Source organism: Phalacrocorax aristotelis, unplaced genomic scaffold (genome assembly GCF_949628215.1).
Source record: "Phalacrocorax aristotelis unplaced genomic scaffold, bGulAri2.1 scaffold_265, whole genome shotgun sequence".
NCBI lineage: Eukaryota > Metazoa > Chordata > Aves > Suliformes > Phalacrocoracidae > Phalacrocorax > Phalacrocorax aristotelis.
In genome coordinates this window covers 21,642-48,094 of record NW_027441165.1, presented here as the reverse complement: position 1 = coordinate 48,094, position 26,453 = coordinate 21,642, and the positions used below count along the sequence as shown (strand labels likewise).

Below are 26,453 nucleotides of genomic sequence, written 5' to 3'. Positions count from 1 at the left end.
CTCCCCCCCCCGGGTGAGCGTGCAAGGGGCGTGCAAGGGGCGTGCAAAGGCGGGGGGGGCGTGCAAAGGGGCGTGCAAAGGCGGGTGGGCGTGCAAGGGGTGTGCAAAGGGGCGTGCAAAGGCGGGTGGGTGTGCAAAGGCGGGTGGGCGTGCAAAGCGGCGTGCAAGGGGCGTGCAAAAGGCTGAGTGTGCAAAGGAGCAGCTGAGGGCGGAGGGGCGTGCGAGCGCGTGTGCGAGCGTGGGTGGGCGTGCAAAGGGGCGTGCAAGGTGGGTGAGCGTGCAAAGGCGGGTGGACGACAGCGGGCAGGCGTGCGAGGGGCCGTGCGAAGAGGGTGAGTGTGCGAAGGGGTGGGGGAGGGCGGAGGGGCGTGCAAGTGTGGGTGCGAGGGTGGGGGAGCGTGCAAAGGGGTGGGTGTAGGGCTGATGGGCGTGCGAGGACGCGTGCAAAGGGGCGTGAAAAGTGGGTGAGCGTGCAAAAGGGGGCAAGGGTGAGTGGGTGTGCAAAGGGGAAGGCGAGGGCGGAGGGGCGTGCAAGCGCATGGGCGGGTGTGCAAAGGGGCGTGCAAAGGGGTGTGCAAAGCGGGGTGAGCGCAACTGTGTGTGCGAGGGTGGGTGAGCGTGCAAAGGGTCTTGCGAGAGCTGACGGGCGTGCAAGCGTGTGTGCAAAGATGGGTGGGCGGGTGTGCAAAGGGGGCGTGCGAGGGAGGGTGAGCGTGCAAAGGGCCGTTTGGGGGGGGGGGCGGCGGGTGTGCAAGGGGGCGTGCGGGGAGGGTGAGCGTGCAAGGGGGCGGGCGAGGGCGGGGGGGGGGCGTGCAAGCGCGTGTGCAAAGGCGGGCGCGCGTGCGAAAGGGGCGTGCAAGCGCGTGCACAGGGGCGGGCAAAGGCCGGGGCGCCCAGGCGGGTGCAGAAGGCCCGCAAGCCCCGCCCACCCGTGACGCAGCGGCGGAGAGCCACGCCCCTCCCCGGCCACACCCACCGCGGCCACGCCCCGAGCAAGCCCCGCCCCCCCGGCGGAGCGAGGCCTGATGCGGGAGAGACCATCCGGCCCCCCCCTCCCCCCCATAGGCCCCCCCCTCTATAGGGGATCCGCCCCCTATAGCCCCTCCCACCCCCTCGCACCCTATAGGCCCCTCCTACCCTATATCCCCGCCCCCCCGCCCCATAGGGGACACCCCCGCACCCTAGAGACACCCCCCCACTATATAGGGGACCCCCCCCGCCCCCCACCGCGCGAGGCCCCGCGGCTATAGGCACCCCCTGCCCTATAGGGGTCACCCCACCCCATAGCGGAGCCCCCCACTCCCCATAGGGGACCCCCTTTACAGCCCCCCACCCCATCGGGGGCCCCCCAACCCCCACCCCCTATAGGACAACCCCCCCATATAGGGCCCCCCTTCTCACACACTACAGAGACCCTATAGGGTATCCCCCTCCTCCCTCCTCTCCCCACGGAGACCCCCTATAAGCGCCACCCCCCCATAGGCGCCCCTCTCTCCCCACAGGGGTTTCCCCCCCACCCCATAGGTACCCCTCTATAGGTGCCCCCCCCAGAGGGAACCCCTATAGGGGTATCCCCCCACCCCATAGGGACCCCTGTACAAGGGTGCCCCGCCTCCCCATAGGCACCCCCCTATAGATAGAGGTACCCACCACCCCTCTATAGGCATGCCCCCCCCATAGGGGCCCCCTATAGGACTGCCCCCCTTCCCGTAGGAACCCCCATAGGTGTATGTCCCCCCCTTAGCGACCCCTTAGACGGGTGCCCCCCCCGTAGGGGTGCCACCCTTCCCTATAGGGACCCCAAATAGGATCACACCCCCCTATAATTATGCCCCCCCCAACCCATGGAGAATCCTATATGGGGGCATCCCCGTAGGGACCCCCTATAGCTATACTCCCCCCAGGGACCCCCCCCAGGGACCCCCTAGAGCTAACCCCCCCCTTAGGGACCCCCCATAAGGACCCCCTATAGTTATTCCCCCCCCGGAACCCCCTCAGGGACCCCCTATAGGGACCCCCTATAGCCAAGCTCCCCCACCCAGGAACCCCACCAATGACCCCCTATAGCTATCCCCCCGCCATAGGGACCCCCACATAGGGCCCCACTATAGCTATACTCCCCCCAGGGACGCCCCCCCAAGGACCCCCTATAGCTGATGCCCCGCATGGGACCCCCCCATAGGGACCCCCGATAGTTAATCCCCCACCATGGGGACCCCCCAAAGGGCCCCGTTAGCTAATCCCCCCCCATAGGGACCCCCTATAGCTGTGGCCCCCCCCATAAGGAACCCCCATAGGTGCCCCCCACGTGTCCCCCTATAGCTAATCCCCCCCTAGGGACACCCCATAGGGACCCCCTATGGTGATGCCCCGCCCCGAAACCGCCCCCCAACGACCCCCTATAGCTTACCCCCCCCAGCATCCCCCCCCCCGGCATCCCCTATAGCTTACCCCCCCCCAGCATGCGGCCCCCCCGGGACCCCATTATAGCTTATCCTCCCCAGCATCCCCCCCCCCGGGACCCCCTATAGCTTACCCGCCCCAGCATCCCCCCCCCCGGCACACCCTATAGCTTACTCCCCCCAGCATGCGGCCCCCCCGGGACCCCCTATAGCTTATCCCCCCCAGCATCCCCCCCCCCGGGACCCCCTATAGCTTACCCCCCCAGCATCCCCCCCCCGGGACACCCTATAGCTTACCCGCCCCAGCATCCCCCCCCCCGGCACACCCTATAGCTTACCCCCCCCAGCATGCGGCCCCCCGGGACCCCCTATAGCTTATCCCCCCCAGCATCCCCCCCCCCGGGACCCCCTATAGCTTACCCCCCCCAGCATGCGGCCCCCCCGGGAGCCCCTATAGCTTATCCTCCCCAGCATCCCCCCCCCCCGGGACCCCCTATAGCTTACCCCCCCCCAGCATCCCCCCCCGGGACCCCCTATAGCTCACCCCCCCATAAGCCCCCCGCCCCCCCCGCCTGACCCACGAGCGCCCCTGGCGGCGGCGGGTGGCGCTGCGGCCTCTGGGCACCTGCCGGCACCGGGCGGGAGGCGCTCGGCTGCGATCGGCTCCGCTCGGGCCGGTTCGGTTCCGCTCGGGCCGGTTCGGCGGCGCTCGGCTCCCCTCGGGCCGGTTCGGCCCCGTTCGGTTCCGCTCGGGCCGGTTCGGCGGCGCTCGGCTCCCCTCGGGCCGGTTCGGGCCGGTTCGGCCCCGTTCGGTTCCGCTCGGGCCGGTTCGGCGGCGCTCGGGGACGTTCGGGCCGGTTCGGCTCGGCTCGGCTCGGCTCGGCTCGGCTCGGCTCGGTACGGCAGGTGAGCGCGGGCCCGGCCGGGGAACCCGGGCGTCCGGGGCCGGGGGGGGGGGGGGGGCGCTGAAGGGGCGGGGGGGGCAGATCTGGGGTGGGGGGGGAGATGACTTGGGGGGGCAGGTTTGGGGGGGCAGGTCCGGGGGGCAGGTTTGGGGGGACAGGACTGAGGGGGGGCAGGGCTATGGAGCTTGTTTGGGGCGGCAAATTTGGGTCAGATTTTGGGGGGCGGGTCTGTGGGGCGGGTTGGGGGGGGCAGGGGTGGGGGGGCAGTTATTGGGGGGCTGGTTTGGGGTGCAGGGGTGGGGGGGCAGGTATTGGGGGCAGGTTTGGGGGTGCAGGGGTGGGGGGCGGGTATTGGGGGCAGGTTTTGGGGGTGCAGGAGTGGGGGGGCGGGTATTGGGGGCAGGTTTGGGGGTGCAGGGTTGGGGGGGCAGGTATTGGGGGGCTGGTTTCGGGGGGCCAGGTTGTGAGTCAGGTTTGGGGGTGCAGGAGTGGGGGGGCAGGTAGTGGGGGGCTGGTTTGGGGGTGCAGGAGTGGGGGTGCAGGTATTGGGTGCAGGTTTGGGGGGGCAGGGGTGGGGGGGCAGGTATTGGGGTGCAGGAGTGGGGGTGCAGGTATTGGGGGCAGGTTTGGGGGTGCAGGGGTGGGGGGGCAGGTATTGGGGGCAGGTTTGGGGGTACAGGGGTGGGAGGGCGGTTATTGGGGGGCTACTTTTGGGGGTGAAGGGTTGGGGGGCAGGTATTGGGGTGCAGGGGTGGGGGTGCAGGAGTGGGGGTGCAGGTATTGGGGGCAGGTTTGGGGGTGCAGGGGTGGGGGTGCAGGTATTGGGGGGCAGGTATTGGGGGTGCAGGGGTGGGAGGGCGGTTATTGGGGGGCTGCTTTTGGGGGTGAAGGGTTGGGGGGGCAGGTATTGGGGTGCAGGGGTGGGGGGGCAGGTATTGGGGGGCAGGTTTGGGGGTGCAGGGGTGGGGGGGGCAGGTATTGGGGGGCAGGTATTGGGGTGCAGGGGTGGGGGTGCAGGTATTGGGGGCAGGTTTGGGGTGCAGGGGTGGGGGTGCAGGTATTGGGGGGCAGGTTTGGGGGTGCAGGGGTGGGGGGGCAGGTATTGGGGGGCAGGTATTGGGGGGCAGGTATTGGGGTGCAGGAGTGGGGGTGCAGGTATTGGGGGCAGGTTTGGGGTGCAGGGGTGGGGGGGCAGGTATTGGGGGCAGGTTTGGGGGTGCAGGGGTGGGGGGGCAGGTATTGGGGGCAGGTATTGGGGTGCAGGAGTGGGGGTGCAGGTATTGGGGGCAGGTTTGGGGGTGCAGGGGTGGGGGTGCAGGTATTGGGGGGCAGGTTTGGGGGTGCAGGGGTGGGAGGACGGCTATTGGGGGGCTGCTTTTGGGGGTGAAGGGTTGGGGGGGCGGGTATTGGGGGGCTGATTTGGGGGGCCCAGGCTGTGGGGCAGGTTTGGGGGTGCAGGGGTGGGGGGCAGGTATTGGGGGGCTGATTTGGAGGGGCCCAGGCTGTGGGTCAGGTCTGGGGGTGCAGGGGTGGGGGGGCTGGTTTGGGGGGGCCTGTGGTGGGGGATGGACATGGGGCCTTTGGGTGTGGGGCAGAACTGGGGGGGGCTGCAGTGCCGGGGGTGCAGGTTTGGGGGTGCAGGGGGGCAGATATAGGGGGGCTGGGGGCAACCGTCAATGTGGGGGGGTCACATGTGGGGTTGGGGTTACTTGTGGGGCTGGGGGGGCACTTGTGGGGCTGGGGGGCCGCTGGGGGACTGGGGGGGCACTTGTGGGGCTGGGGGGCCGCTGTGGGGCTGGGGGCTCCCTCCGGGGCCCGTGGGTGCGGGCGCACTTGTGGGGCAGCCCCACTGCTCTGCTCTTTCCCCGCAGGTGCCGTCGCACGAGGGCCCCTCCCCCGCCTCGTGCGCTCACGGCCCTCGTGTCGCATGGCCCCCCCCCGCCCCCGCCTCGCCCCCGCGCCCCCCCCCGGCCCCCGCTGACCCCCCCGGCCCCGCCCAGGAGCCGCCCAGCAGGTGACGTCATCGCACGAGGGCTTCGCACGAGGACGGGGGGGGGGTGGCGGAGGTGGGGGGAGGGTTTGCACAGGCGTGTGCGGGGCTGTCGTGCAACCCCGGGGCACAAGCGTGAGTGCAAGCCCTCGCACGCCCAGCCCTTGCACGCTCAGCCCTTGCACACCAGGCCCTTGCACGCTCGACCCTTGCACACCCACATCCCCGTGCACCCCCGTGAGCGGCAGCGCGCGCCATCGCCGCCACAACCCCCTTGCACGCCCCCAACCCCGCGCACACTCGTGATCACGCCTGCCGCCGCACACAATCGTGACCCCAACCCCCCCCACAACCCCACCCCACTGTGCCCACGCGTGCGAAGGGTCGTGCAAGGGGTCACGTGAGGGGGTCGTAGAAGGGGGTCGTGTGAGGGTTGTGCGAGGGGGTCGTGTGAGGGGGGTCGTGCAGGGGGTCCATAGAACAGCGGTGCGAGGGGGGTCGTGCGAGGGGGTCGTGCGAGGGTCGTGCGAGGGTCGTGCGGGGGGTCCGTAGAACAGGGGTGCGAGGGGGTCGTGCGAGGGGGTCGTGCGAGGGTCGTGCGAGGGTCGTGCGAGGGTCGTGCGAGGGTCGTGCGCGCGCAGGCGGCCATGTCGGGGGACTACGAGGAGGACGTGTGTCGCAGCGCCCTGCGGCTGGTGCAGGAGCTCTGCTTCGCCCCCCGCGCCGTGCAGGAGCTCTGCTTCGCCCCCCGCGCCCGCCCCCCCCACGACAAGTGCCTCGAGTTCACCGACCTCCTGCGCCACCGCGGCCACCCCCGGCCCTCGGACGGCGGTCAGCACCGGGGGGGGGGGGGGGCCCGGGGGACCCCCCCAGGGGTGGGGTGGGACCCCCCAGGGGTGGGGTGGGACCCCCAAGGGATGGCATGGGACCCCCAAGGCATGGCACCCCCCCAGGGATGGGACCCCCCCGCCCAGGGATGGGATCCCCTCAGGGATGGGATGGGACCCCCAAGGGATGGAAAACACCCCCCCCCGGATGGGACCCCCCCCCAAGGATGGGATCCCCAAGGATGGGATCCCCAGCCGGCATGGGACCCCCAAGAGATGGAAGCCCCCCCCAGGGATGGGACCCCCCCCAGGATGGGATGGGACCCCCAAGGATGGGACCCCGCCGAGGGATGGGAACCCCCCCTCAGGGATGAGACCCCCAAGGATGGGACCCCCCCCGGGGATGGGACACCCCCCCCCCCAGGGTGGGGGGCACCCAGGATGGGACCCCCCCAAGAGATGAGACCCCCCAGGGGAAGGACCCCCCCTAAAGGATGAGACCCCCAGAGTTGGGATCCCCAGTTTTGGGGGGGGGGGGGCGGGAGGAGGGGGGTGTGCCCGGGGTGGGGGGGCCTAGAAGGGGAGAGGGGACCCCAAAGGTATGTCGGGACCCCAGGTGGGTGCTGGGCCCCCGGGTGGGTTTTGGGGCCCCCCGGCTGGGTTTTGGGGACCCCCAGATGGGTGGCGGGAGCCCAGGTGGGTGCTGGGCCCCCCGGGTGGGTTTTGGGGCCCCCCGGGTGGGTTTTGGGGACCCCAGATGGGTGGCGGGAGCCCAGGTGGGTGCTGGGCCCCCCGGGTGGGTTTTGGGGCCCCCGGGTGGGTTTTGGGGACCCCCAGGAGGGTGGCGGGACCCCAGGTGGGTGCTGGGCCCCCGGGTGGGTTTTGGGGCCCCCCGGGTGGGTTTTGGGGACCCCCAGGAGGGTGGCGGGACCCCAGGTGGGTGCTGAGCCCCCCGGGTGGGTTTTGGGGACCCCCAGGAGGGTGGCGGGACCCCAGGAGGGTGCTGGGCCCCCCGGGTGGGTTTTGGGGACCCCCAGGGACCCCCCCAAGATCTCAGTGAGGACCCCCACATTTTGCTGGTCCCTCGTGTATATTTTAGCCCCCCTCCCCCAGATTTCAGCCCCCCTCCCCTGGCTTTGGGCCCCTCCCCAGGCTTTGGGCCCCTCCCCCCGGGTTTGGGGGCCCCCCCCCGGGTTTGGGGGTGCCCCATGGGAACCACCCGTGTCCCCCCCCCCCAGAGGTGTCGGTCAGCCTGCTCTCGGTCATCGTCACCTTCTGCGGCATCGTGCTCCTGGGGGTCTCCCTCTTCGTCTCCTGGAAGCTCTGCTGGGTGCCCTGGGCGCCACAAGGGGGGGCCGGGGGGGGGCCCCCCGAAAAGAGCCCCCCAAGGAGGAGGGGGAGCTTTCGGGGACCCCCTGCCCGAGCGAGGGGAGCCGGGTCCGGAACCCCCCCCCGAACGCTGCTACCTGGACATGGGGCCCTGCCCTGAGGGGGGGGGGCGGGCGCTGGGACCCCCCCCGCTTCAGGGATCCCCTCGGGGCCCCCCCAGGGCCCCCCGAGCTGGGGGGGGAGGGGATGGGGACCCTGCCCAGCGCCCCCTCCCAGCAACACGTGGGTGGCAGGTACGGACGGGGGGGGGGGGGGCGCGTTGGGGGGGGGACGACATGGGTGGGGGGGACATGGGGGGGTCGGGGGGCACATGGGAACGGGGGGGACATGGATATGGGGGGGACACGGGGGAAATGGGGGGATAGATGGGGAGGGCTTGGTGGGAGAGAGGGGGGGACATGGGGATGGGGGGGGCACGTGGGAATGGGGGGGGCACGGGGGGGTGGGGGAGAAATGGGGGGGGTGGGGGGGCATGGGGGGGACATGGGGGGCCTGGGGTGGACATGGGGGGCCTGGGGTGGACATGGGGGGCATGGGCGGGACATGGGGGGCCTGGGTGACATGGGGATGGGGGGCACGTGGGAATGGGGGGGGTCACGGGGGGGGTGGGGGAGAAATGGGGGGGACATGGGGATGGGGGGGCATGTGGGGGTGGGGGGGAGATGGGGGGCACATGGGGATGGGGGGGCACATGGGGGGGTGCCGCGGGGGGGGGGGGGGGACGGGGACGACGACCACGACACGGGACACATGGGTGACATGGGAGGGGTCACGGCGGGGTGAGGGGGGGGTGCCCAGGGCGCTGCCCCCCCCCCCCCACATTAGGGGGTGCCCTAGTGACGCCCCCCCCCCCCCCAAGATTTGGTGTGTGTTTGTGTATGTGCGCCCCAGCGACCCCCACGGGGGGGTGGGGGGTGGGGGCCCACCCATGGCCCCCCCCCCCAACCTTTCCCCTCCCCCCCCCTCCCCCCACAGCCCCCCCCTCCCCCCCCTCCCGGAAGAAAAAGGGGATCAAACCCCCCCAAACCTCGGTCAAATCCAACCGGAACTTTACGGACCGGGAGTCGACGGGTTCGGGGTTCGTCGTCGGGGGTCGGGGGGGGGTTCGACCCCCCACCCGCTACCCCCGGGCGCCCCTCCCCCACCCTGCGGCGCCTCGCCGTGGCCCTGCGCTACGCCTACGGCACCCAGCAGCTGGTGGTGCGGGTGCTGCGCGCCCTCGACCTCCCCGCCAAGGACCCCAACGGCTTCTCCGACCCCTACGTGAAAATCTACCTCCTCCCCGACCGCAAGAAGAAATTCCAGACCAAGGTGCACCGCAAGACCCTGAACCCCGTCTTCGACGAGACTTTCACTTTCGGGGTGCCCTTCGCCGAACTCCCCGCCCGGCGCCTCCACTTCAGCGTCTACGACTTCGATCGCTTCTCGCGCCACGACCTCATCGGGCAGGTGGTGCTGGAGAATCTGCTGGAGGCGGCCGAGAGGGCGCGGACGTCCCGCTCTGGAGGGACATCGTGGAGGGCAGCGGGGTGAGATGGGGCGGGGGGGAAAGGGGGTGCGAGGTTTGGGGGGCGGGGGGGGGAGGGGAGGGTGGGTTTGTGGCTTGGCCGGCAGGTGCGGTGGGTCTGGGCCCTGGTGCACGCACGGGGGCGTGTGCGGGTGCGTTGGCAGCTGCGTTTGCGGCCCTGGGGCAGGTGCGTTTGCAGCTGAGTTGGCAGCTGCGTTTGCAGGTGCGTTTGCAGGTGCATTTGCAGCTTAGTTGGCAGGTGCGTTTGCTGCTTAGATGGCAGGTGCGTTTGCAGCTCTGATCACAGGTGCACGCACAGGCGCCTTTGCAGGTGCGTTTGCAGGTGCATTTGCAGCTTAGTTGGCAGGTGCGTTTGCAGCTTAGATGGCAGGTGCGTTTGCAGCTCTGATCACAGGTGCACGCACAGGCGCCTTTGCAGGTGCGTTTGCAGGTGCATTTGCAGCTTAGTTGGCAGGTGCATTTGCAGGTGCATTTGCAGGTTCATTTGCAGGTTCATTTGCAGGTTCATTTGCAGCTGAGTTGGCAGGTGCGTTTGCAGGTGCATTTGCAGGTGCGTTTGCAGGTTCATTTGCAGCTTAGTTGGCAGGTGCGTTTGCAGGTTCATTTGCAGCTTAGTTGGCAGATGTGTTTGCAGGTGCGTTTGCAGGTGCGTTTGCAGCTTAGTTGGCAGGTGCGTTTGCAGGTGCGTTTGCAGGTGCGTTTGCAGGTGCATTTGCAGGTGCGTTTGCAGGTGCATTTGCAGCTTAGTTGGCAGGTGCGTTTGCAGGTGCATTTGCAGTTGCATTTGCAGGTGCATTTGCAGGTGCGTTTGCAGGTGCATTTGCAGCTCTGATCACAGGTGCATGCACAGGGGCCTTTGCAGGTGCGTATGCAGGTGCATTTGCAGCTGAGTTGGCAGGTGCGTTTGCAGGTGCATTTGCAGGTGCGTTTGCAGCTTAGTTGGCAGGTGCGTTTGCAGGTGCGTTTGCAGGTGCATTTGCAGGTGCATTTGCAGCTGAGTTGGCAGGTGCGTTTGCAGGTGCATTTGCAGGTGCGTTTGCAGCTTAGTTGGCAGGTGCGTTTGCAGGTGCGTTTGCAGGTGCATTTGCAGGTGCGTTTGCAGCTTAGTTGGCAGGTGCGTTTGCAGGTGCATTTGCAGCTTAGTTGGCAGGTGCGTTTGCAGGTGCGTTTGCAGGTGCATTTGCAGGTGCATTTGCAGCTGAGTTGGCAGGTGCGTTTGCAGGTGCATTTGCAGGTGCGTTTGCAGCTTAGTTGGCAGGTGCGTTTGCAGGTGCGTTTGCAGGTGCATTTGCAGGTGCGTTTGCAGCTTAGTTGGCAGGTGCGTTTGCAGGTGCATTTGCAGCTTAGTTGGCAGGTGCGTTTGCAGGTGCGTTTGCAGGTGCATTTGCAGGTGCGTTTGCAGCTTAGTTGGCAGGTGCGTTTGCAGGTGCGTTTGCAGGTGCGTTTGCAGGTGCCTTTGCAGGTGCGTTTGCAGGTGCGTTTGCAGGTGCATTTGCAGCTTAGTTGGCAGGTGCGTTTGCAGCTTAGTTGGCAGGTGCATTTGCAGGTGCGTTTGCAGGTGCATTTGCAGGTGCATTTGCGGCCCTGGTGCAGGTGCATTTGCAGCTTAGTTGCCAGGTGCGTTTGCAGGTGCATTTGCAGGTGCATGTGCAGGTGCATGTGCAGGTGCATTTGCAGGTGCATTTGCAGCTTAGTTGGCAGGTGCATTTGCAGCTTAGTTGGCAGGTGCGTTTGCAGGTGCCTTTGCAGGTGCGTTTGCAGGTGCATTTGCAGCTGAGTTGGCAGGTGCGTTTGCAGGTGCGTTTGCAGCTTAGTTGGCAGGTGCGTTTGCAGGTGCATTTGCAGGTTCATTTGCAGCTTAGTTGGCAGGTGCGTTTGCAGGTGCATTTGCAGGTTCATTTGCAGCTTAGTTGGCAGGTGCGTTTGCAGGTGCGTTTGCAGGTGCGTTTGCAGGTGCATTTGCAGGTGCGTTTGCAGGTGCGTTTGCAGGTGCATTTGCAGCTTAGTTGGCAGGTGCGTTTGCAGCTTAGATGGCAGGTGCATTTGCAGCTCTGATCACAGGTGCATGCACAGGGGCCTTTGCAGGTGCGTTTGCAGGTGCATTTGCAGCTGAGTTGGCAGGTGCGTTTGCAGGTGCGTTTTCAGGTGCATTTGCAGCTTAAATGGCAGGTGCATTTGCAGCTTAGTTGGCAGGTGCATTTGCAGGTGCATTTGCAGTTGCATTTGCAGGTGCATTTGCAGGTGCGTTTGCAGGTGCATTTGCAGCTTAGATGGCAGGTGCATTTGCAGCTCTGATCACAGGTGCATGCACAGGGGCCTTTGCAGGTGCGTTTGCAGGTGCATTTGCAGGTGCGTTTGCAGGTGCGTTTGCAGGTGCATTTGCAGCTTAAATGGCAGGTGCATTTGCAGCTCTGATCACAGGTGCATGCACAGGGGCCTTTGCAGGTGCGTATGCAGGTGCATTTGCAGCTGAGTTGGCAGGTGCGTTTGCAGGTGCGCTGGCGGCGCTGGGTGCAGGCGCACGCGCAGGGGCCGTTGCAGGCGCCAACCCGCGGCGTTTGCAGCCCGGCCCGCGGGTGCAGGCCAAGTTGCAGCCCCTCGTGCGGTTGTACCCACGGCCCCAGCCCTGGCCGCAGCCACCCCCGCTCTTACACCTGGTTTGGCCCCAGTTTGGTCCCATCCCGGTTTTGGGTGATTTTGGCCCCGGTTCCAGCCGCAGGCGAAGGCGCAGCCCCCTCCCCCATGGAGTTCGGCCCCCTCGTGACCCCTGACCCCCCGTGACCCCTGCCCTCGGGTGACCCATGACCCCCTGCGCCCTGTCACTCACCCTGACCCCGACCTTACGTCCCCTTATGGTGCCCCTGGTGCCCTCTGACCCCACCCTATGACCCCTGACCCCAACCCTGTGACCCCTGACCACACCCTGTGACCCTGACCTGACCTGTGACCCCCTGACCCCACCCCGTGACCCCTGACCTCAACCCTCTGATCTATCCCGTGACCCCAACCCCTGACCCCCTTGACCCCACCTTGTGACCCCTGACCTGTGACCTCCTGAGCCCACCCTGTGACCCCTGACCCCACCCTGTGACCCCGACTTGACCTGTGACCTCCTGACCCCAACCCATGACCCCCTGACCCCCACCCTGTGACCCCTGACCCCACCCTGTGACCCCTGACCTGCCCTGTCATCCCAACCCATGACCCCCGACCCCACCCTGTGACCCCATGACCCTGTGACCTTTGACCTGCCCCATGACCCCAACCCCTGACCCCCCCGACCCCACCCTCTGACCCTTGACCCCCTCAAACCCCGCCCTTCCCCCCCTTGCTGCCCGCTGCCCCCCTCCCGGCGCCCCCTGCCCCCGTGTGACCCCTGACCCCGTGTGACCCCGTGTGACCCCGTGACCCCTGACCCCTGACCCACAGGAGAAGGCCGACCTGGGGGAGGTGAACTTCTCGCTGTGTTACCTGCCGACGGCCGGGCGCCTGACGGTCACCGTCATCCGGGCCTCCAACCTGCGCGCCATGGACCTCACCGGCTTCTCCGGTGGGGGAGGGGCGGGGGGGCGTGGGGAGGGGGAGATGGGGGGGGTGTGAATGGGGGGGGTGAGCGGGGGTGGGCAAGGGTGGGGGGATGGGGGTGGGGGGTGTGAGTGGGGGGTGGGGAGGGGTGGGGGGATGGGGGATGGGGGACGGGGGATGGGGGAAGATGGGGGGATGTGGGGGGGTGGGGGGGATGTGAGTGGGGGGTGGGGAGGGGTGGGGGGATGGGGGTGGGGGGACATGGGGGGATGGGGGAGATGGGAGATGGGGTGGGGGGGTGGGGGGGATGTGAATGGGGGGATGTGGGGGGACATGGGGGTGGGGGGGTGTGGGGGGATGGCCGTGGGGGGAGACAAGGGGTGCCGTGGTGCTCTGTGGGGCTGTGTGGGTTGGCCATTGGGCACCGTGGGGCACTGTGGGGTGACCGTGGGGCGCCGTGGGGCTCTGTGGGGCTCTGTGGGGTAGCCGTGGGGTGCCGTGGGGCTCCGTGGGGCGCTGTGGGGTGGCCGTGGGGTGCCGGTGGGGTGCCGGTGGGGCTCTGTGGGGCTCTGTGGGGTAGCCGTGGGGTGCCGGCGGGGCGCCGTGGGGCTCCGTGGGGCGCTGTGGGGTGGCCGTGGGGTGACGGCAGGGCACCGTGGGGCTCCGTGGGGCGCTGTGGGGTGGCCGTGGGGTGACGGTGGGGTGCCGTGGGGCTCCGTGGGGCACTGTGGGGTGACCGTGGGGCTCTGTGGGGCTCTGTGGGGTAGCCGTGGGGTGCCAGTGGGGCGCCGTGGGGCTCCGTGGGGCGCTGTGGGGTGGCCGTGGGGTGCCGGTGGGGCACCGTGGGGCTCCGTGGGGCGCTCTGGGGTGGCCGTGGGGTGCCGGCGGGGCGCCGTGGGGCTCTGTGGGGCGCTGTGGGGTGGCCGTGGGCTGACGGCAGGGCACCGTGGGGCTCCGTGGGGCTCTGTGGGGTAGCCGTGGGGTGCCAGTGGGGCGCCGTGGGGCTCCGTGGGGCGCTCTGGGGTGGCCGTGGGGTGCCGGCGGGGCGCCGTGGGGCTCTGTGGGGCGCTGTGGGGTGGCCGTGGGGTGACGGCAGGGCACCGTGGGGCTCTGTGGGGTGGCCGTGGGGTGCCGGCGGGGCACCGTGGGGCTCCGTGGGGCGCTGTGGGGTGGCCGTGGGGTGACGGCGGGGCGCCGTGGGGCTCCGTGGGGCGCTGTGGGGTGGCCGTGGGGTGCCGGTGGGGCACCGTGGGGCTCCGTGGGGCGCTGTGGGGTGGCCGTGGGGTGCCGGCGGGGCGCCGTGGGGCTCTGTGGGGCGCTGTGGGGTGGCCGTGGGCTGACGGCAGGGCACCGTGGGGCTCCGTGGGGTGCTGTGGGGTAGCCGTGGGGTGACAGTGGGGCGCCGTGGGGCTCTCCCCGCCCGGCAGACCCCTACGTGAAGGCGTCGCTGATGGCCGAGGGCCGGCGGCTCAAGAAGCGCAAGACGTCGATCAAGAAGAACACGCTGAACCCCAGCTACAACGAGGCGCTCGTGTTCGACGTGCCGCACGAGAGCGTGCACCACGTCAGCCTCACCATCGCCGTCGTCGACTACGACTGGTCGGTTGGCGGGGGGGGCCCCGACGCTATGGGGCTGGGGGGTGGGGGGGGCGTGTGGGGGGGCGTGGGGGGCCAGCCGGAGCTGTGGGGCTGAGCGGGGTAGAGCCCTCGTGCGAGGGGTGTTGCACGAGAGCGTGCGGTGGTGAGGGGTGGGTTGGGGGGCTCAGAGGCTGGGGTCCCCTTGGATGGGGGGGGGGGGGGGAAATGGGGGTGCCGTGGGTGGGCTCGGGGTGCCGTGGGGTGCTGTGGGTGGGTGTGGGGTGCCATGGGTGGGCTTGGGGTGCTGTGGGTGGGCTCAGGGTGCCATAGGTGGGTGGGGGGTGCCGTGGGGTGCCGTGGGTGGGTGTGGGGCGCCATGGGTGGGCTTGGGGCACCATGGGTGGGCTAGGGGTGTCGTGGGGCGCCGTGGGTGGGCTCGGGGTGCGGTGCAGTGCTGTGGGTGGGTGTGGGGTGCCGTGGGGTGGGGTGGGGCGTGTGGTGGGGTGCCGTGGGTGGGCTCAGGGTACGGTGCAGTGCCGTGGGTGGGTGTGGGGTGCCGTGGGGCGCCGTGGGTGGGCTCGGGGTGCCGTGGGGCGCCGTGGGGCGGGGTGGGGGGTGCCGTGGGGCGCCGTGGGGCGGGGGGCGGGGTGCGGTGCAGTGCCGTGGGTGCCCCCGCAGCATCGGGCACAACGAGGTGATCGGGCTGTGCCGGGTGGGGGGCGACGCCGAGGGGCCGGGCCGCGAGCACTGGGCGCAGATGCTGGCCAACCCCCGCAAGCCCATCGAGCACTGGCACACCCTCGTCGAGGTGAGGGACCCCCACCCCCGGGACCCCCACCCATGGGACCCCCACCCCCGGGACCCCCACCCCCGGGACCCCCACCCATGGGACCCACCCCTGGGACCCCCACCCCCAGGACCCCCACCCCTGGGACCCCCACCCATTGGACCCCCGTCACCCATGGGACCCCCACCCCCGGGACCCCCACCCCCGGGACCCCCACCCATGGGACCCCCACCCCCGGGACCCCCACCCATGGGACCCACCCCTGGGACCCCCACCCCCGGGACCCCCACCCCTGGGACCCCCACCCATTGGACCCCCGTCACCCCTGGGACCCCACCCCTGGGACCCCCACCCATGGGAACCCCACCCATGGGAACCCCACCCCCGGTACCCCCACCCCCGGGACCCCACCCCTGGGACCCCCACCCCTGGGACCCCCACCCCCGGACCACCACCCATGGAAACCCCTTCACCCCTGGGACCCCACCCCTGGGACCCCTGACCCCTGGGACCACCCACCCCTGGGACCCCCTTCACCCATGGAATCCCCCACCCATGGGACCCCATCCATGGGAACCCCTTCCCCATGGGACCCCACCCCTGGCACCCCTGACCCCTGGGACCCCCACCCATGGGAACCCACCCCTGGGACCCCCCACCCATGGGAACCCCTTCACCCATGGGACCCCCACCCATGGGACCCCCACCCCTGGGAACCCCACCCCTGGGACCCCCACCCATGGGACCCCCGTCACCCATGGGACACCACCCCTGGGACCCCCACCCATGGGAACCCCTTCACCCATGGAATCCCCCACCCATGGGACCCCACCCCTGGGACCCCCACCCCTGGGACACCCCCCGGCACCTGTGGGACCCCCCGCACCCACTGGACCACCCAGGCCTGTAGGACCCCGCCCCCCCCAGCACCCATGTGTCACCCCTGGCACCCAGGGACCCCCCCCCCCCAGCACCCACAGGAGCACCCCCCCACCCGTGGCACCCCTCCCAGCACCCAGGAGACCCCCGAGCACCCATTGACCCCTGGGTCCCCGTGTGAGGGTCCCCGTGCGAGTGTCCCTGTGTGAGTGACCCCGTGTGAGGGTCCCCGTGCGAGTGTCCCCGTCTGAGTGACCCCGTGTGAGGGTCCCCGTGTGAGGGTCCCCGTGCGAGTGACCCCGTGTGAGGGTCCCCGTGTGAGGGTCCCCGTGCGAGTGACCCCGTGTGAGGGTCCCCGTGTGAGTGTCCCCGTGTGAGGGTCCCCATGTGAGTGACCCCGTGTGAGGGTCCCCGTGCGAGTGTCCCCGTGCGAGGGTCCCCGTGTGAGGGTCCCCGTGCGAGGCCCGTGCGAGTGACCCCGTGCGAGTGTCCCCGTGCGAGTGTCCCCGTGTGAGTGTCCCCGTGTGAGTGTCCCCGTGCGAGGGTCCCCGTGTGAGGGTCCCCGTGTGAGGGTCCCCGTGCGAGTGTCCCCGTGCGAGTGTCCCCGTGTGAGTGTCCCCGTGCGAGTGACCCCGTGCGAGTGTCCCCGTGTGAGTGTCCCCGTGCGAGTGTCCCCGTGTGAGTGTCCCCATGTGAGTGACCCCGTGCGTGTGTCCCCGTGCGAGTGTCCCCGTGCGAGTGACCCCGTGTGAGTGTCCCCGTGCGAGTGACCCCGTGCGAGTGACCCCGTGCGAGTGTCCCCGTGTGAGTGACCCCGTGTGAGTGTCCCCGTGTGAGGGTCCCCGTGCGAGTGACCCCGTTCGAGTGTCCCCGTGTGAGTGTCCCCGTGTGAGTGTCCCCGTGCGAGGGTCCCCGTGCGAGTGTCCCCGTGTGAGTGTACCAGTGTGAGGGTCCCCGTGTGAGGGTCCCCGTGCGAGTGTCCCCGTGCGAGTGTCCCCGTGTGAGTGTCCCCGTGTGAGTGTCCCCGTGCGAGTGTCCCCGTGTGAGTGTCCCCGTGTGAGTGACCCCGTGCGAGTGTCCCCGTGTGAGGGTCCCCGTGCGAGTGTCCCCGTGTGAGTGTCCCCGTGTGAGTGACCCCGTGCGAGTGACCCCGTGCGAGTGTCCCCGTGTGAGGGTCCCCGTGCGAGTGTCCCCGTGTGAGTGTCCCCGTGTGAGTGTCCCCGTGTGAGTGACCCCGTGTGAGGGTCCCTGTGCGAGTGTCCCCGTGTGAGGGTCCCCGTGTGAGTGACCCCGTGTGAGTGACCCCGTGTGAGTGACCCCGTGCGAGTGTCCCCGTGTGAGTGTCCCCGTGTGAGTGTCCCCGTGCGAGTGTCCCCGTGTGAGTGTCCCCGTGTGAGTGACCCCGTGTGAGGGTCCCCGTGTGAGTGTCCCCGTGTGAGTGACCCCGTGCGAGGGTCCCCGTGCGAGTGTCCCCGTGTGAGTGTCCCCATGTGAGTGACCCCGTGTGAGGGTCCCCGTGCGAGTGACCCCGTGCGAGTGTCCCCATGTGAGTGTCCCCGTGTGAGTGTCCCCGTGTGAGGGTCCCCGTGTGAGTGACCCCGTGTGAGGGTCCCCGTGCGAGTGTCCCCGTGTGAGGGTCCCCGTGTGAGTGACCCCGTGTGAGGGTCCCCGTGCGAGTGTCCCCGTGTGAGTGTCCCCGTGTGAGTGACCCCGTGTGAGGGTCCCCGTGTGAGGGTCCCCATGTGAGTGACCCCGTGTGAGTGTCCCCGTGTGAGGGTCCCCGTGCGAGGGTCCCCGTGCGAGTGTCCCCGTGTGAGTGACCCCGTGTGAGGGTCCCCATGTGAGTGACCCCGTGTGAGTGTCCCCGTGTGAGGGTCCCCGTGCGAGTGTCCCCGTGTGAGTGTCCCCGTGTGAGGGTCCCCGTGTGAGGGTCCCCGTGTGAGGGTCCCCGTGCGAGTGTCCCCGTGCGAGTGTCCCCGTGTGAGTGTCCCCGTGCGAGGGTCCCCGTGCGAGTGTCCCCGTGTGAGTGTCCCCGTGTGAGTGTCCCAGTGTGAGGGTCCCCGTGTGAGGGTCCCCGTGCGAGTGTCCCCGTGCGAGTGTCCCCGTGTGAGTGACCCCGTGCGAGTGTCCCCGTGTGAGTGTCCCCGTGTGAGGGTCCCCGTGCGAGTGACCCCGTGCGAGTGTCCCTGTGTGAGTGTCCCCGTGTGAGGGTCCCCGTGCGAGTGACCCCGTGCGAGTGTCCCCGTGCGAGTGTCCCCGTGTGAGGGTCCCCGTGCGAGTGTCCCCGTGCGAGTGTCCCCGTGTGAGTGACCCCGTGCGAGTGTCCCCGTGTGAGTGTCCCCGTGTGAGGGTCCCCGTGCGAGTGTCCCCGTGTGAGTGTCCCCGTGTGAGTGTCCCCGTGCGAGTGTCCCCGTGCGAGTGTCCCCGTGTGAGTGACCCCGTGTGAGGGTCCCCGTGTGAGGGTCCCCGTGCGAGTGTCCCCGTGCGAGTGTCCCCGTGTGAGTGACCCCGTGTGAGGGTCCCTGTGCGAGTGTCCCCGTGTGAGTGTCCCCGTGTGAGTGTCCCCGTGTGAGTGTCCCCGTGTGAGTGACCCCGTGCGAGTGTCCCCGTGTGAGTGTCCCCGTGCGAGTGTCCCCGTGTGAGGGTCCCCGTGCGAGTGTCCCCGTGCGAGTGTCCCCGTGTGAGTGACCCCGTGCGAGTGTCCCCGTGTGAGTGTCCCCGTGTGAGGGTCCCCGTGTGAGTGACCCCGTGCGAGTGTCCCCGTGTGAGTGTCCCCGTGTGAGTGTCCCCATGTGAGTGACCCCGTGCGAGTGACCCCGTGTGAGTGACCCCGTGTGAGGGTCCCCGTGCGAGTGTCCCCGTGTGAGTGTCCCCGTGTGAGGGTCCCCGTGCGAGTGTCCCCGTGTGAGTGTCCCCGTGTGAGTGACCCCGTGCGAGTGTCCCCGTGCGAGTGTCCCCGTGTGAGTGTCCCCGTGTGAGTGTCCCCGTGCGAGTGACCCCGTGTGAGTGACCCCGTGCGAGTGTCCCCGTGTGAGTGTCCCCGTGCGAGTGTCCCCGTGCGAGTGTCCCCGTGTGAGTGTCCCCGTGTGAGTGACCCCGTGTGAGGGTCCCCGTGCGAGTGTCCCCGTGTGAGTGTCCCCATGTGAGTGACCCCGTGTGAGGGTCCCCGTGCGAGTGACCCCGTGTGAGGGTCCCCATGTGAGTGACCCCATGTGAGTGACCCCGTGCGAGTGTCCCCGTGTGAGTGACCCCGTGCGAGGGTCCCCGTGCGAGTGTCCCCGTGTGAGTGTCCCCGTGTGAGGGTCCCCGTGTGAGTGACCCCGTGTGAGGGTCCCCGTGCGAGTGTCCCCGTGTGAGTGTCCCCGTGTGAGTGTCCCCGTGCGAGTGTCCCCGTGTGAGTGTCCCCGTGTGAGTGACCCCGTGTGAGGGTCCCCGTGTGAGTGTCCCCGTGTGAGTGACCCCGTGCGAGGGTCCCCGTGCGAGTGTCCCCGTGTGAGTGTCCCCATGTGAGTGACCCCGTGCGAGGGTCCCCGTGCGAGTGTCCCCGTGTGAGTGTCCCCATGTGAGTGACCCCGTGTGAGGGTCCCTGTGCGAGTGTCCCCGTGTGAGGGTCCCTGTGCGAGTGTCCCCGTGTGAGGGTCCCCGTGCGAGTGTCCCCGTGTGAGTGTCCCCGTGTGAGTGACCCCGTGCGAGTGACCCCGTGCGAGTGTCCCCGTGTGAGGGTCCCCGTGTGAGGGTCCCCATGTGAGTGACCCCGTGTGAGGGTCCCCGTGCGAGTGTCCCCGTGTGAGTGTCCCCGTGTGAGTGTCCCCGTGTGAGGGTCCCCGTGTGAGGGTCCCCGTGCGAGTGTCCCCGTGCGAGTGTCCCCGTGTGAGTGTCCCCGTGCGAGGGTCCCCGTGCGAGTGTCCCCGTGTGAGTGTCCCAGTGTGAGGGTCCCCGTGTGAGGGTCCCCGTGCGAGTGTCCCCGTGCGAGTGTCCCCGTGTGAGTGACCCCGTGCGAGTGTCCCCGTGTGAGTGTCCCCGTGCGAGTGACCCCGTGTGAGGGTCCCCGTGTGAGTGACCCCGTGTGAGTGTCCCCGTGTGAGTGTCCCCGTGTGAGTGACCCCGTGTGAGGGTCCCCATGCGAGTGTCCCCGTGCGAGTGTCCCCGTGCGAGTGTCCCCGTGCGAGTGTCCCCGTGTGAGTGTCCCCATGTGAGTGACCCCGTGCGAGGGTCCCCGTGCGAGTGTCCCCGTGTGAGTGTCCCCATGTGAGTGACCCCGTGTGAGGGTCCCTGTGCGAGTGTCCCCGTGTGAGGGTCCCTGTGCGAGTGTCCCCGTGTGAGGGTCCCCGTGCGAGTGTCCCCGTGTGAGTGTCCCCGTGTGAGTGACCCCGTGCGAGTGACCCCGTGCGAGTGTCCCCGTGTGAGGGTCCCCGTGTGAGGGTCCCCATGTGAGTGACCCCGTGTGAGGGTCCCCGTGCGAGTGTCCCCGTGTGAGTGTCCCCGTGTGAGTGTCCCCGTGTGAGGGTCCCCGTGTGAGGGTCCCCGTGCGAGTGTCCCCGTGCGAGTGTCCCCGTGTGAGTGTCCCCGTGCGAGGGTCCCCGTGCGAGTGTCCCCGTGTGAGTGTCCCAGTGTGAGGGTCCCCGTGTGAGGGTCCCCGTGCGAGTGTCCCCGTGCGAGTGTCCCCGTGTGAGTGACCCCGTGCGAGTGTCCCCGTGTGAGTGTCCCCGTGCGAGTGACCCCGTGTGAGGGTCCCCGTGTGAGTGACCCCGTGTGAGTGTCCCCGTGTGAGTGTCCCCGTGTGAGTGACCCCGTGTGAGGGTCCCCATGCGAGTGTCCCCGTGCGAGTGTCCCCGTGCGAGTGTCCCCGTGCGAGTGTCCCCGTGTGAGTGTCCCCATGTGAGGGTCCCCGTGTGAGTGACCCCGTGCGAGTGACCCCGTGCGAGGGTCCCCGTGCGAGGGTCCCCGTGTGAGGGTCCCCATGTGAGTGACCCCGTGTGAGGGTCCCCGTGTGAGTGTCCCCGTGTGAGTGTCCCCGTGTGAGTGACCCCGTGTGAGTGTCCCCGTGTGAGTGACCCCGTGTGAGTGACCCCGTGCGAGTGACCCCGTGTGAGTGTCCCCGTGTGAGTGACCCCGTGTGAGTGACCCCGTGTGAGGGTCCCCGTGTGAGTGTCCCCGTGTGAGTGTCCCCATGTGAGTGACCCCGTGTGAGGGTCCCCATGCGAGTGTCCCCGTGTGAGTGACCCCGTGCGAGTGACCCCGTGCGAGTGTCCCCATGTGAGGGTCCCCGTGTGAGTGACCCCGTGTGAGTGACCCCGTGCGAGGGTCCCCGTGCGAGGGTCCCCGTGCGAGGGTCCCCGTGTGAGGGTCCCCATGTGAGTGACCCCGTGTGAGGGTCCCCGTGCGAGGGTCCCCGTGCGAGGGTCCCCGTGTGAGGGTCCCCGTGTGAGTGACCCCGTGTGAGGGTCCCCGTGCGAGGGTCCCCGTGCGAGGGTCCCCGTGCGAGTGACCCCGTGCGAGGGTCCCCGTGCGAGTGACCCCGTGTGAGGGTCCCCGTGTGAGTGTCCCCGTGTGAGTGTCCCCGTGTGAGGGTCCCCATGCGAGTGACCCCGTGCGAGTGACCCCGTGCGAGTGTCCCCGTGCGAGTGACCCCGTGCGAGTGACCCCGTGCGAGTGTCCCCGTGTGAGGGTCCCCGTGCGAGTGACCCCGTGTGAGGGTCCCCATGTGAGTGACCCCGTGTGAGTGTCCCCATGCGAGTGACCCCGTGCGAGTGACCCCGTGCGAGTGTCCCCGTGCGAGTGACCCCGTGCGAGTGACCCCGTGCGAGTGTCCCCGTGCGAGGGTCCCCGTGTGAGGGTCCCCATGTGAGTGACCCCGTGCGAGGGTCCCCATGCGAGTGTCCCCGTGTGAGGGTCCCCATGTGAGTGACCCCGTGCGAGTGACCCCGTGTGAGGGTCCCCGTGCGAGTGACCCCGTGCGAGTGACCCCGTGCGAGTGTCCCCGTGCGAGTGACCCCGTGTGAGGGTCCCCGTGTGAGTGACCCCGTGTGAGTGTCCCCGTGCGAGTGTCCCCGTGCGAGTGTCCCCGTGTGAGGGTCCCCGTGTGAGTGACCCCGTGTGAGTGTCCCCGTGCGAGTGTCCCCGTGCGAGTGTCCCCGTGCGAGTGACCCCGTGTGAGGGTCCCCGTGTGAGTGACCCCGTGTGAGTGTCCCCGTGCGAGTGTCCCCGTGCGAGTGTCCCCGTGTGAGGGTCCCCGTGTGAGTGACCCCGTGTGAGGGTCCCCGTGTGAGTGACCCCGTGTGAGTGTCCCCGTGCGAGTGTCCCCGTGCGAGTGTCCCCGTGTGAGTGACCCCGTGCGAGTGACCCCGTGTGAGGGTCCCCGTGTGAGTGACCCCGTGTGAGTGTCCCCGTGCGAGTGTCCCCGTGCGAGTGTCCCCGTGTGAGGGTCCCCGTGTGAGTGACCCCGTGTGAGGGTCCCCGTGTGAGTGACCCCGTGTGAGTGTCCCCGTGCGAGTGTCCCCGTGCGAGTGTCCCCGTGCGAGTGTCCCCGTGTGAGTGTCCCCGTGTGAGTGACCCCGTGTGAGTGACCCCGTGTGAGGGTCCCCGTGCGAGTGACCCCGTGCGAGTGACCCCGTGCGAGTGTCCCCGTGCGAGTGTCCCCGTGTGAGGGTCCCCGTGTGAGTGACCCCGTGTGAGTGACCCCGTGTGAGGGTCCCCGTGCGAGTGTCCCCGTGTGAGGGTCCCCGTGTGAGTGACCCCGTGTGAGTGACCCCGTGTGAGGGTCCCCGTGCGAGTGTCCCCGTGTGAGCGTCCCCGTGTGAGTGTCCCCGTGCGAGTGTCCCCGTGTGAGGGTCCCCGTGCGAGTGACCCCGTGCGAGTGACCCCGTGCGAGTGTCCCCGTGCGAGTGTCCCCGTGTGAGGGTCCCCGTGTGAGTGACCCCGTGTGAGTGACCCCGTGTGAGGGTCCCCGTGCGAGTGACCCCGTGCGAGTGTCCCCGTGCGAGGGTCCCCGTGCGAGGGTCCCCGTGCGAGGGTCCCCGTGCGAGTGTCCCCATGTGAGTGACCCCGTGTGAGGGTCCCCGTGCGAGTGACCCCGTGCGAGTGTCCCCGTGCGAGTGTCCCCGTGCGAGTGTCCCCGTGCGAGTGTCCCTGTGTGAGTGTCCCCGTGTGAGTGTCCCCGTGTGAGTGACCCCGTGTGAGGGTCCCCGTGCGAGTGTCCCCGTGTGAGTGTCCCCGTGTGAGTGTCCCCGTGTGAGGGTCCCCGTGCGAGTGTCCCCGTGTGAGGGTCCCCGTGTGAGGGTCCCGATGTGAGTGACCCCGTGTGAGGGTCCCCGTGCGAGTGTCCCCGTGTGAGTGTCCCCGTGTGAGTGTCCCCGTGCGAGTGTCCCCGTGTGAGTGTCCCCGTGTGAGGGTCCCCGTGTGAGGGTCCCCATGTGAGTGACCCCGTGTGAGGGTCCCCGTGCGAGGGTCCCCGTGTGAGTGACCCCGTGCGAGGGTCCCCGTGCGAGGGTCCCCGTGCGAGTGTCCCCGTGTGAGGGTCCCCATGTGAGTGACCCCGTGTGAGGGTCCCCGTGCGAGGGTCCCCGTGTGAGTGACCCCGTGCGAGGGTCCCCGTGCGAGGGTCCCCGTGCGAGGGTCCCCGTGTGAGGGTCCCCGTGTGAGTGACCCCGTGCGAGTGACCCCGTGCGAGGGTCCCCGTGTGAGGGTCCCCGTGTGAGTGACCCCGTGTGAGGGTCCCCGTGCGAGTGACCCCGTGCGAGGGTCCCCGTGCGAGTGACCCCGTGTGAGGGTCCCCGTGTGAGTGACCCCGTGCGAGTGTCCCCGTGTGAGTGACCCCGTGCGAGTGACCCCGTGTGAGGGTCCCCGTGCGAGTGACCCCGTGTGAGGGTCCCCGTGCGAGTGACCCCGTGTGAGGGTCCCCGTGCGAGTGTCCCCGTGCGAGTGTCCCCGTGTGAGGGTCCCCGTGCGAGTGTCCCCGTGTGAGGGTCCCTGTGCGAGTGTCCCCGTGCGAGTGTCCCCGTGTGAGGGTCCCCGTGCGAGTGACCCCGTGTGAGGGTCCCCGTGCGAGTGTCCCCGTGTGAGTGTCCCCGTGTGAGGGTCCCCGTGTGAGGGTCCCCGTGCGAGTGTCCCCGTGTGAGTGACCCCGTACGAGTGTCCCCGTGTGAGTGACCCCGTGTGAGTGTCCCCGTGCGAGTGTCCCCGTGCGAGTGTCCCCGTGCGAGTGACCCCGTGCGAGTGTCCCCGTGTGAGGGTCCCCGTGCGAGTGACCCCGTGCGAGTGTCCCCGTGTGAGGGTCCCCATGTGAGTGACCCCGTGTGAGGGTCCCCGTGCGAGGGTCCCCGTGTGAGTGACCCCGTGCGAGGGTCCCCGTGCGAGGGTCCCCGTGCGAGGGTCCCCGTGTGAGGGTCCCCGTGTGAGTGACCCCGTGTGAGGGTCCCCGTGCGAGGGTCCCCGTGCGAGTGACCCCGTGCGAGGGTCCCCGTGCGAGTGTCCCCGTGTGAGGGTCCCCGTGCGAGTGTCCCCGTGTGAGGGTCCCTGTGCGAGTGTCCCCGTGCGAGTGTCCCCGTGTGAGGGTCCCCGTGCGAGTGTCCCCGTGTGAGGGTCCCTGTGCGAGTGTCCCCGTGCGAGTGTCCCCGTGTGAGGGTCCCCGTGCGAGTGTCCCCGTGTGAGTGACCCCGTACGAGTGTCCCCGTGTGAGTGACCCCGTGTGAGTGTCCCCGTGCGAGTGTCCCCGTGCGAGTGTCCCCGTGTGAGGGTCCCCGTGCGAGTGACCCCGTGCGAGTGTCCCCGTGTGAGTGTCCCCGTGTGAGTGTCCCCATGTGAGTGTCCCCGTGTGAGTGTCCCCGTGTGAGGGTCCCCGTGTGAGGGTCCCCGTGTGAGGGTCCGCATGTGAGTGACCCCGTGTGAGGGTCCCCGTGCGAGTGACCCCGTGCGAGTGTCCCCGTGCGAGTGTCCCCGTGTGAGGGTCCCCGTGCGAGTGTCCCCGTGTGAGGGTCCCCGTGTGAGGGTCCGCATGTGAGTGACCCCGTGTGAGGGTCCCCGTGCGAGTGACCCCGTGCGAGTGTCCCCGTGCGAGTGTCCCCGTGCGAGTGACCCCGTGCGAGTGTCCCCGTGTGAGGGTCCCCATGTGAGTGACCCCGTGCGAGGCCCGTGCGAGCAGCCCCTCCCCGTGTCAGGAGAAGGCTCTGGGGGTCGCGGCCAAGGGGGCGTCGCGGGACAAACCCGGCGTCGCGGTGGAGCCCCTCGGCCCCGACTGAGCCCGTGAGCCCGGCCTGGGGGCGCTGGGGGGCGCTGGGGGACGCTGGGGGGCGCTGGGGGGCGCTGGGGGGCACTGGGGAGCGCTGGGGGCGCTGGGGGGCGCTGGGGGGCACTGGGGGGCGCGGGGGGGCACTGGGGGGCGCGGGGGGGCACTGGGGGGCGCTGGGGGGCGCTGGGGGGCACTGGGGAGCGCTGGGGGCGCTGGGGGGTGCTGGGGAACGCTGGGGGGCGCTGGGGGGCAGTTGGGGGCGCTAGGGGGGCACTGGGGGCACTGGGGGGGGCACTGGGGGACACTGGGGGGGCAGTGGCGGCACTGGGAGGCACTGGGGGCCCTCGGGGCACTGGGGGGGCACTGGGGAGGCACTGGGAGGCACTGGGGGCCCTTGGGGCACTGGGGGGGCACTGGGGCGGCACTGGGGGACACTGGGGGGGCACTGGGGGACACTGGGGGGGCAGTGGGGGGCACTGGGAGGCACTGGGAGATGTACTGGGGGCACTTTACCATACTGGTGGATACTGGGCCATACTGGGGGAGCACTTTACCCTCCGGGGGTGGCACTGGGCCATACTGGGAGCCCACTGGGCCATACTGGGAGGGTGCTGACCCCTCTCTCCCACAGGCGGTGGGGCCGGGGGCGCCGGCCCGGCTGGGGGGGGCCCCGACACCGAAGCCATAGGGAGCCCCGGGGCCCCCCCCCGGGCCCCCGACCTGCACGACAAGGGGGGGCCCGGCCCCCCCCCCCACTGTGAACCCCGGAGTCTGGGGAGGGGGGGAGGGGGGGACGAGGGGGGTGCCCCCTCCCCCCACAGCCACGTGAAGGACCCAGGCGTCCGGGACCCCCCCCAATGTGTGTGTACGGGGGGGGCCCCCAAAAGGGACCCAGAGGTCCAGGACCCCCCCCAACCCCCCCCCCAATGTGTGTGTACGGGGGGGGCCCCCAAAAGGGACCCAGGGGTCCGGGACCCCCCCAATATGTGTATGGGGGGCCCCCCAAAAGAGACCCAGGGGTCCAGGACCCCCCCCAACCCCCCCCCCCAATGTGTGTGTACGGGGGGGGCCCCCAAAAGGGACCCAGGGGTCCGGGACCCCCCCCAATATGTGTATGGGGGGCCCCCCAGAAGAGACCCAGGGGTCCGGGACCCCCCCCATCCCCCCCCATGTGTGTGTAAGGGGGGGCCCCCAAAAGGGACCCAAGGGTCCAGGACCCCCCCCCCAACCCCCCCCAATGTGTGTGTACGGGGGGGCCCCCCAAAAAGGCACCAGGCGTCCGGGACCCCCCCATCCCCCCCCATGTGTGTGTACGGGGGGGCCCCCCAAAAAGGCACCAGGCGTCCGGGACCCCCCCATCCCCCCCCATGTGTGTGTACGGGGGGGCCCCCCAAAAAGGCACCAGGCGTCCGGGACC

At 69.7% G+C, this 26,453-nt stretch overlaps 1 protein-coding gene across 1 annotated transcript; it reads left to right on the top strand.

The window, feature by feature from the left end:
- Positions 1 to 3,031: 3,031 nt before the first annotated feature.
- LOC142050983 (synaptotagmin-3-like) lies at positions 3,032 to 26,023 on the top strand. Its single transcript, XM_075080179.1, is given in 12 exon segments — positions 3,032 to 3,308; positions 5,179 to 5,321; positions 5,939 to 6,128; positions 7,363 to 7,490; positions 7,492 to 7,746; positions 8,489 to 8,999; positions 9,002 to 9,042; positions 12,471 to 12,591; positions 13,994 to 14,165; positions 14,823 to 14,952; positions 24,966 to 25,050; positions 25,668 to 26,023. Coding segments are annotated over 9 exon segments (1,623 nt in total). The 5' UTR covers positions 3,032 to 3,308; positions 5,179 to 5,321; positions 5,939 to 5,944; the 3' UTR covers positions 25,047 to 25,050; positions 25,668 to 26,023.
- Positions 26,024 to 26,453: the final 430 nt, after the last annotated feature.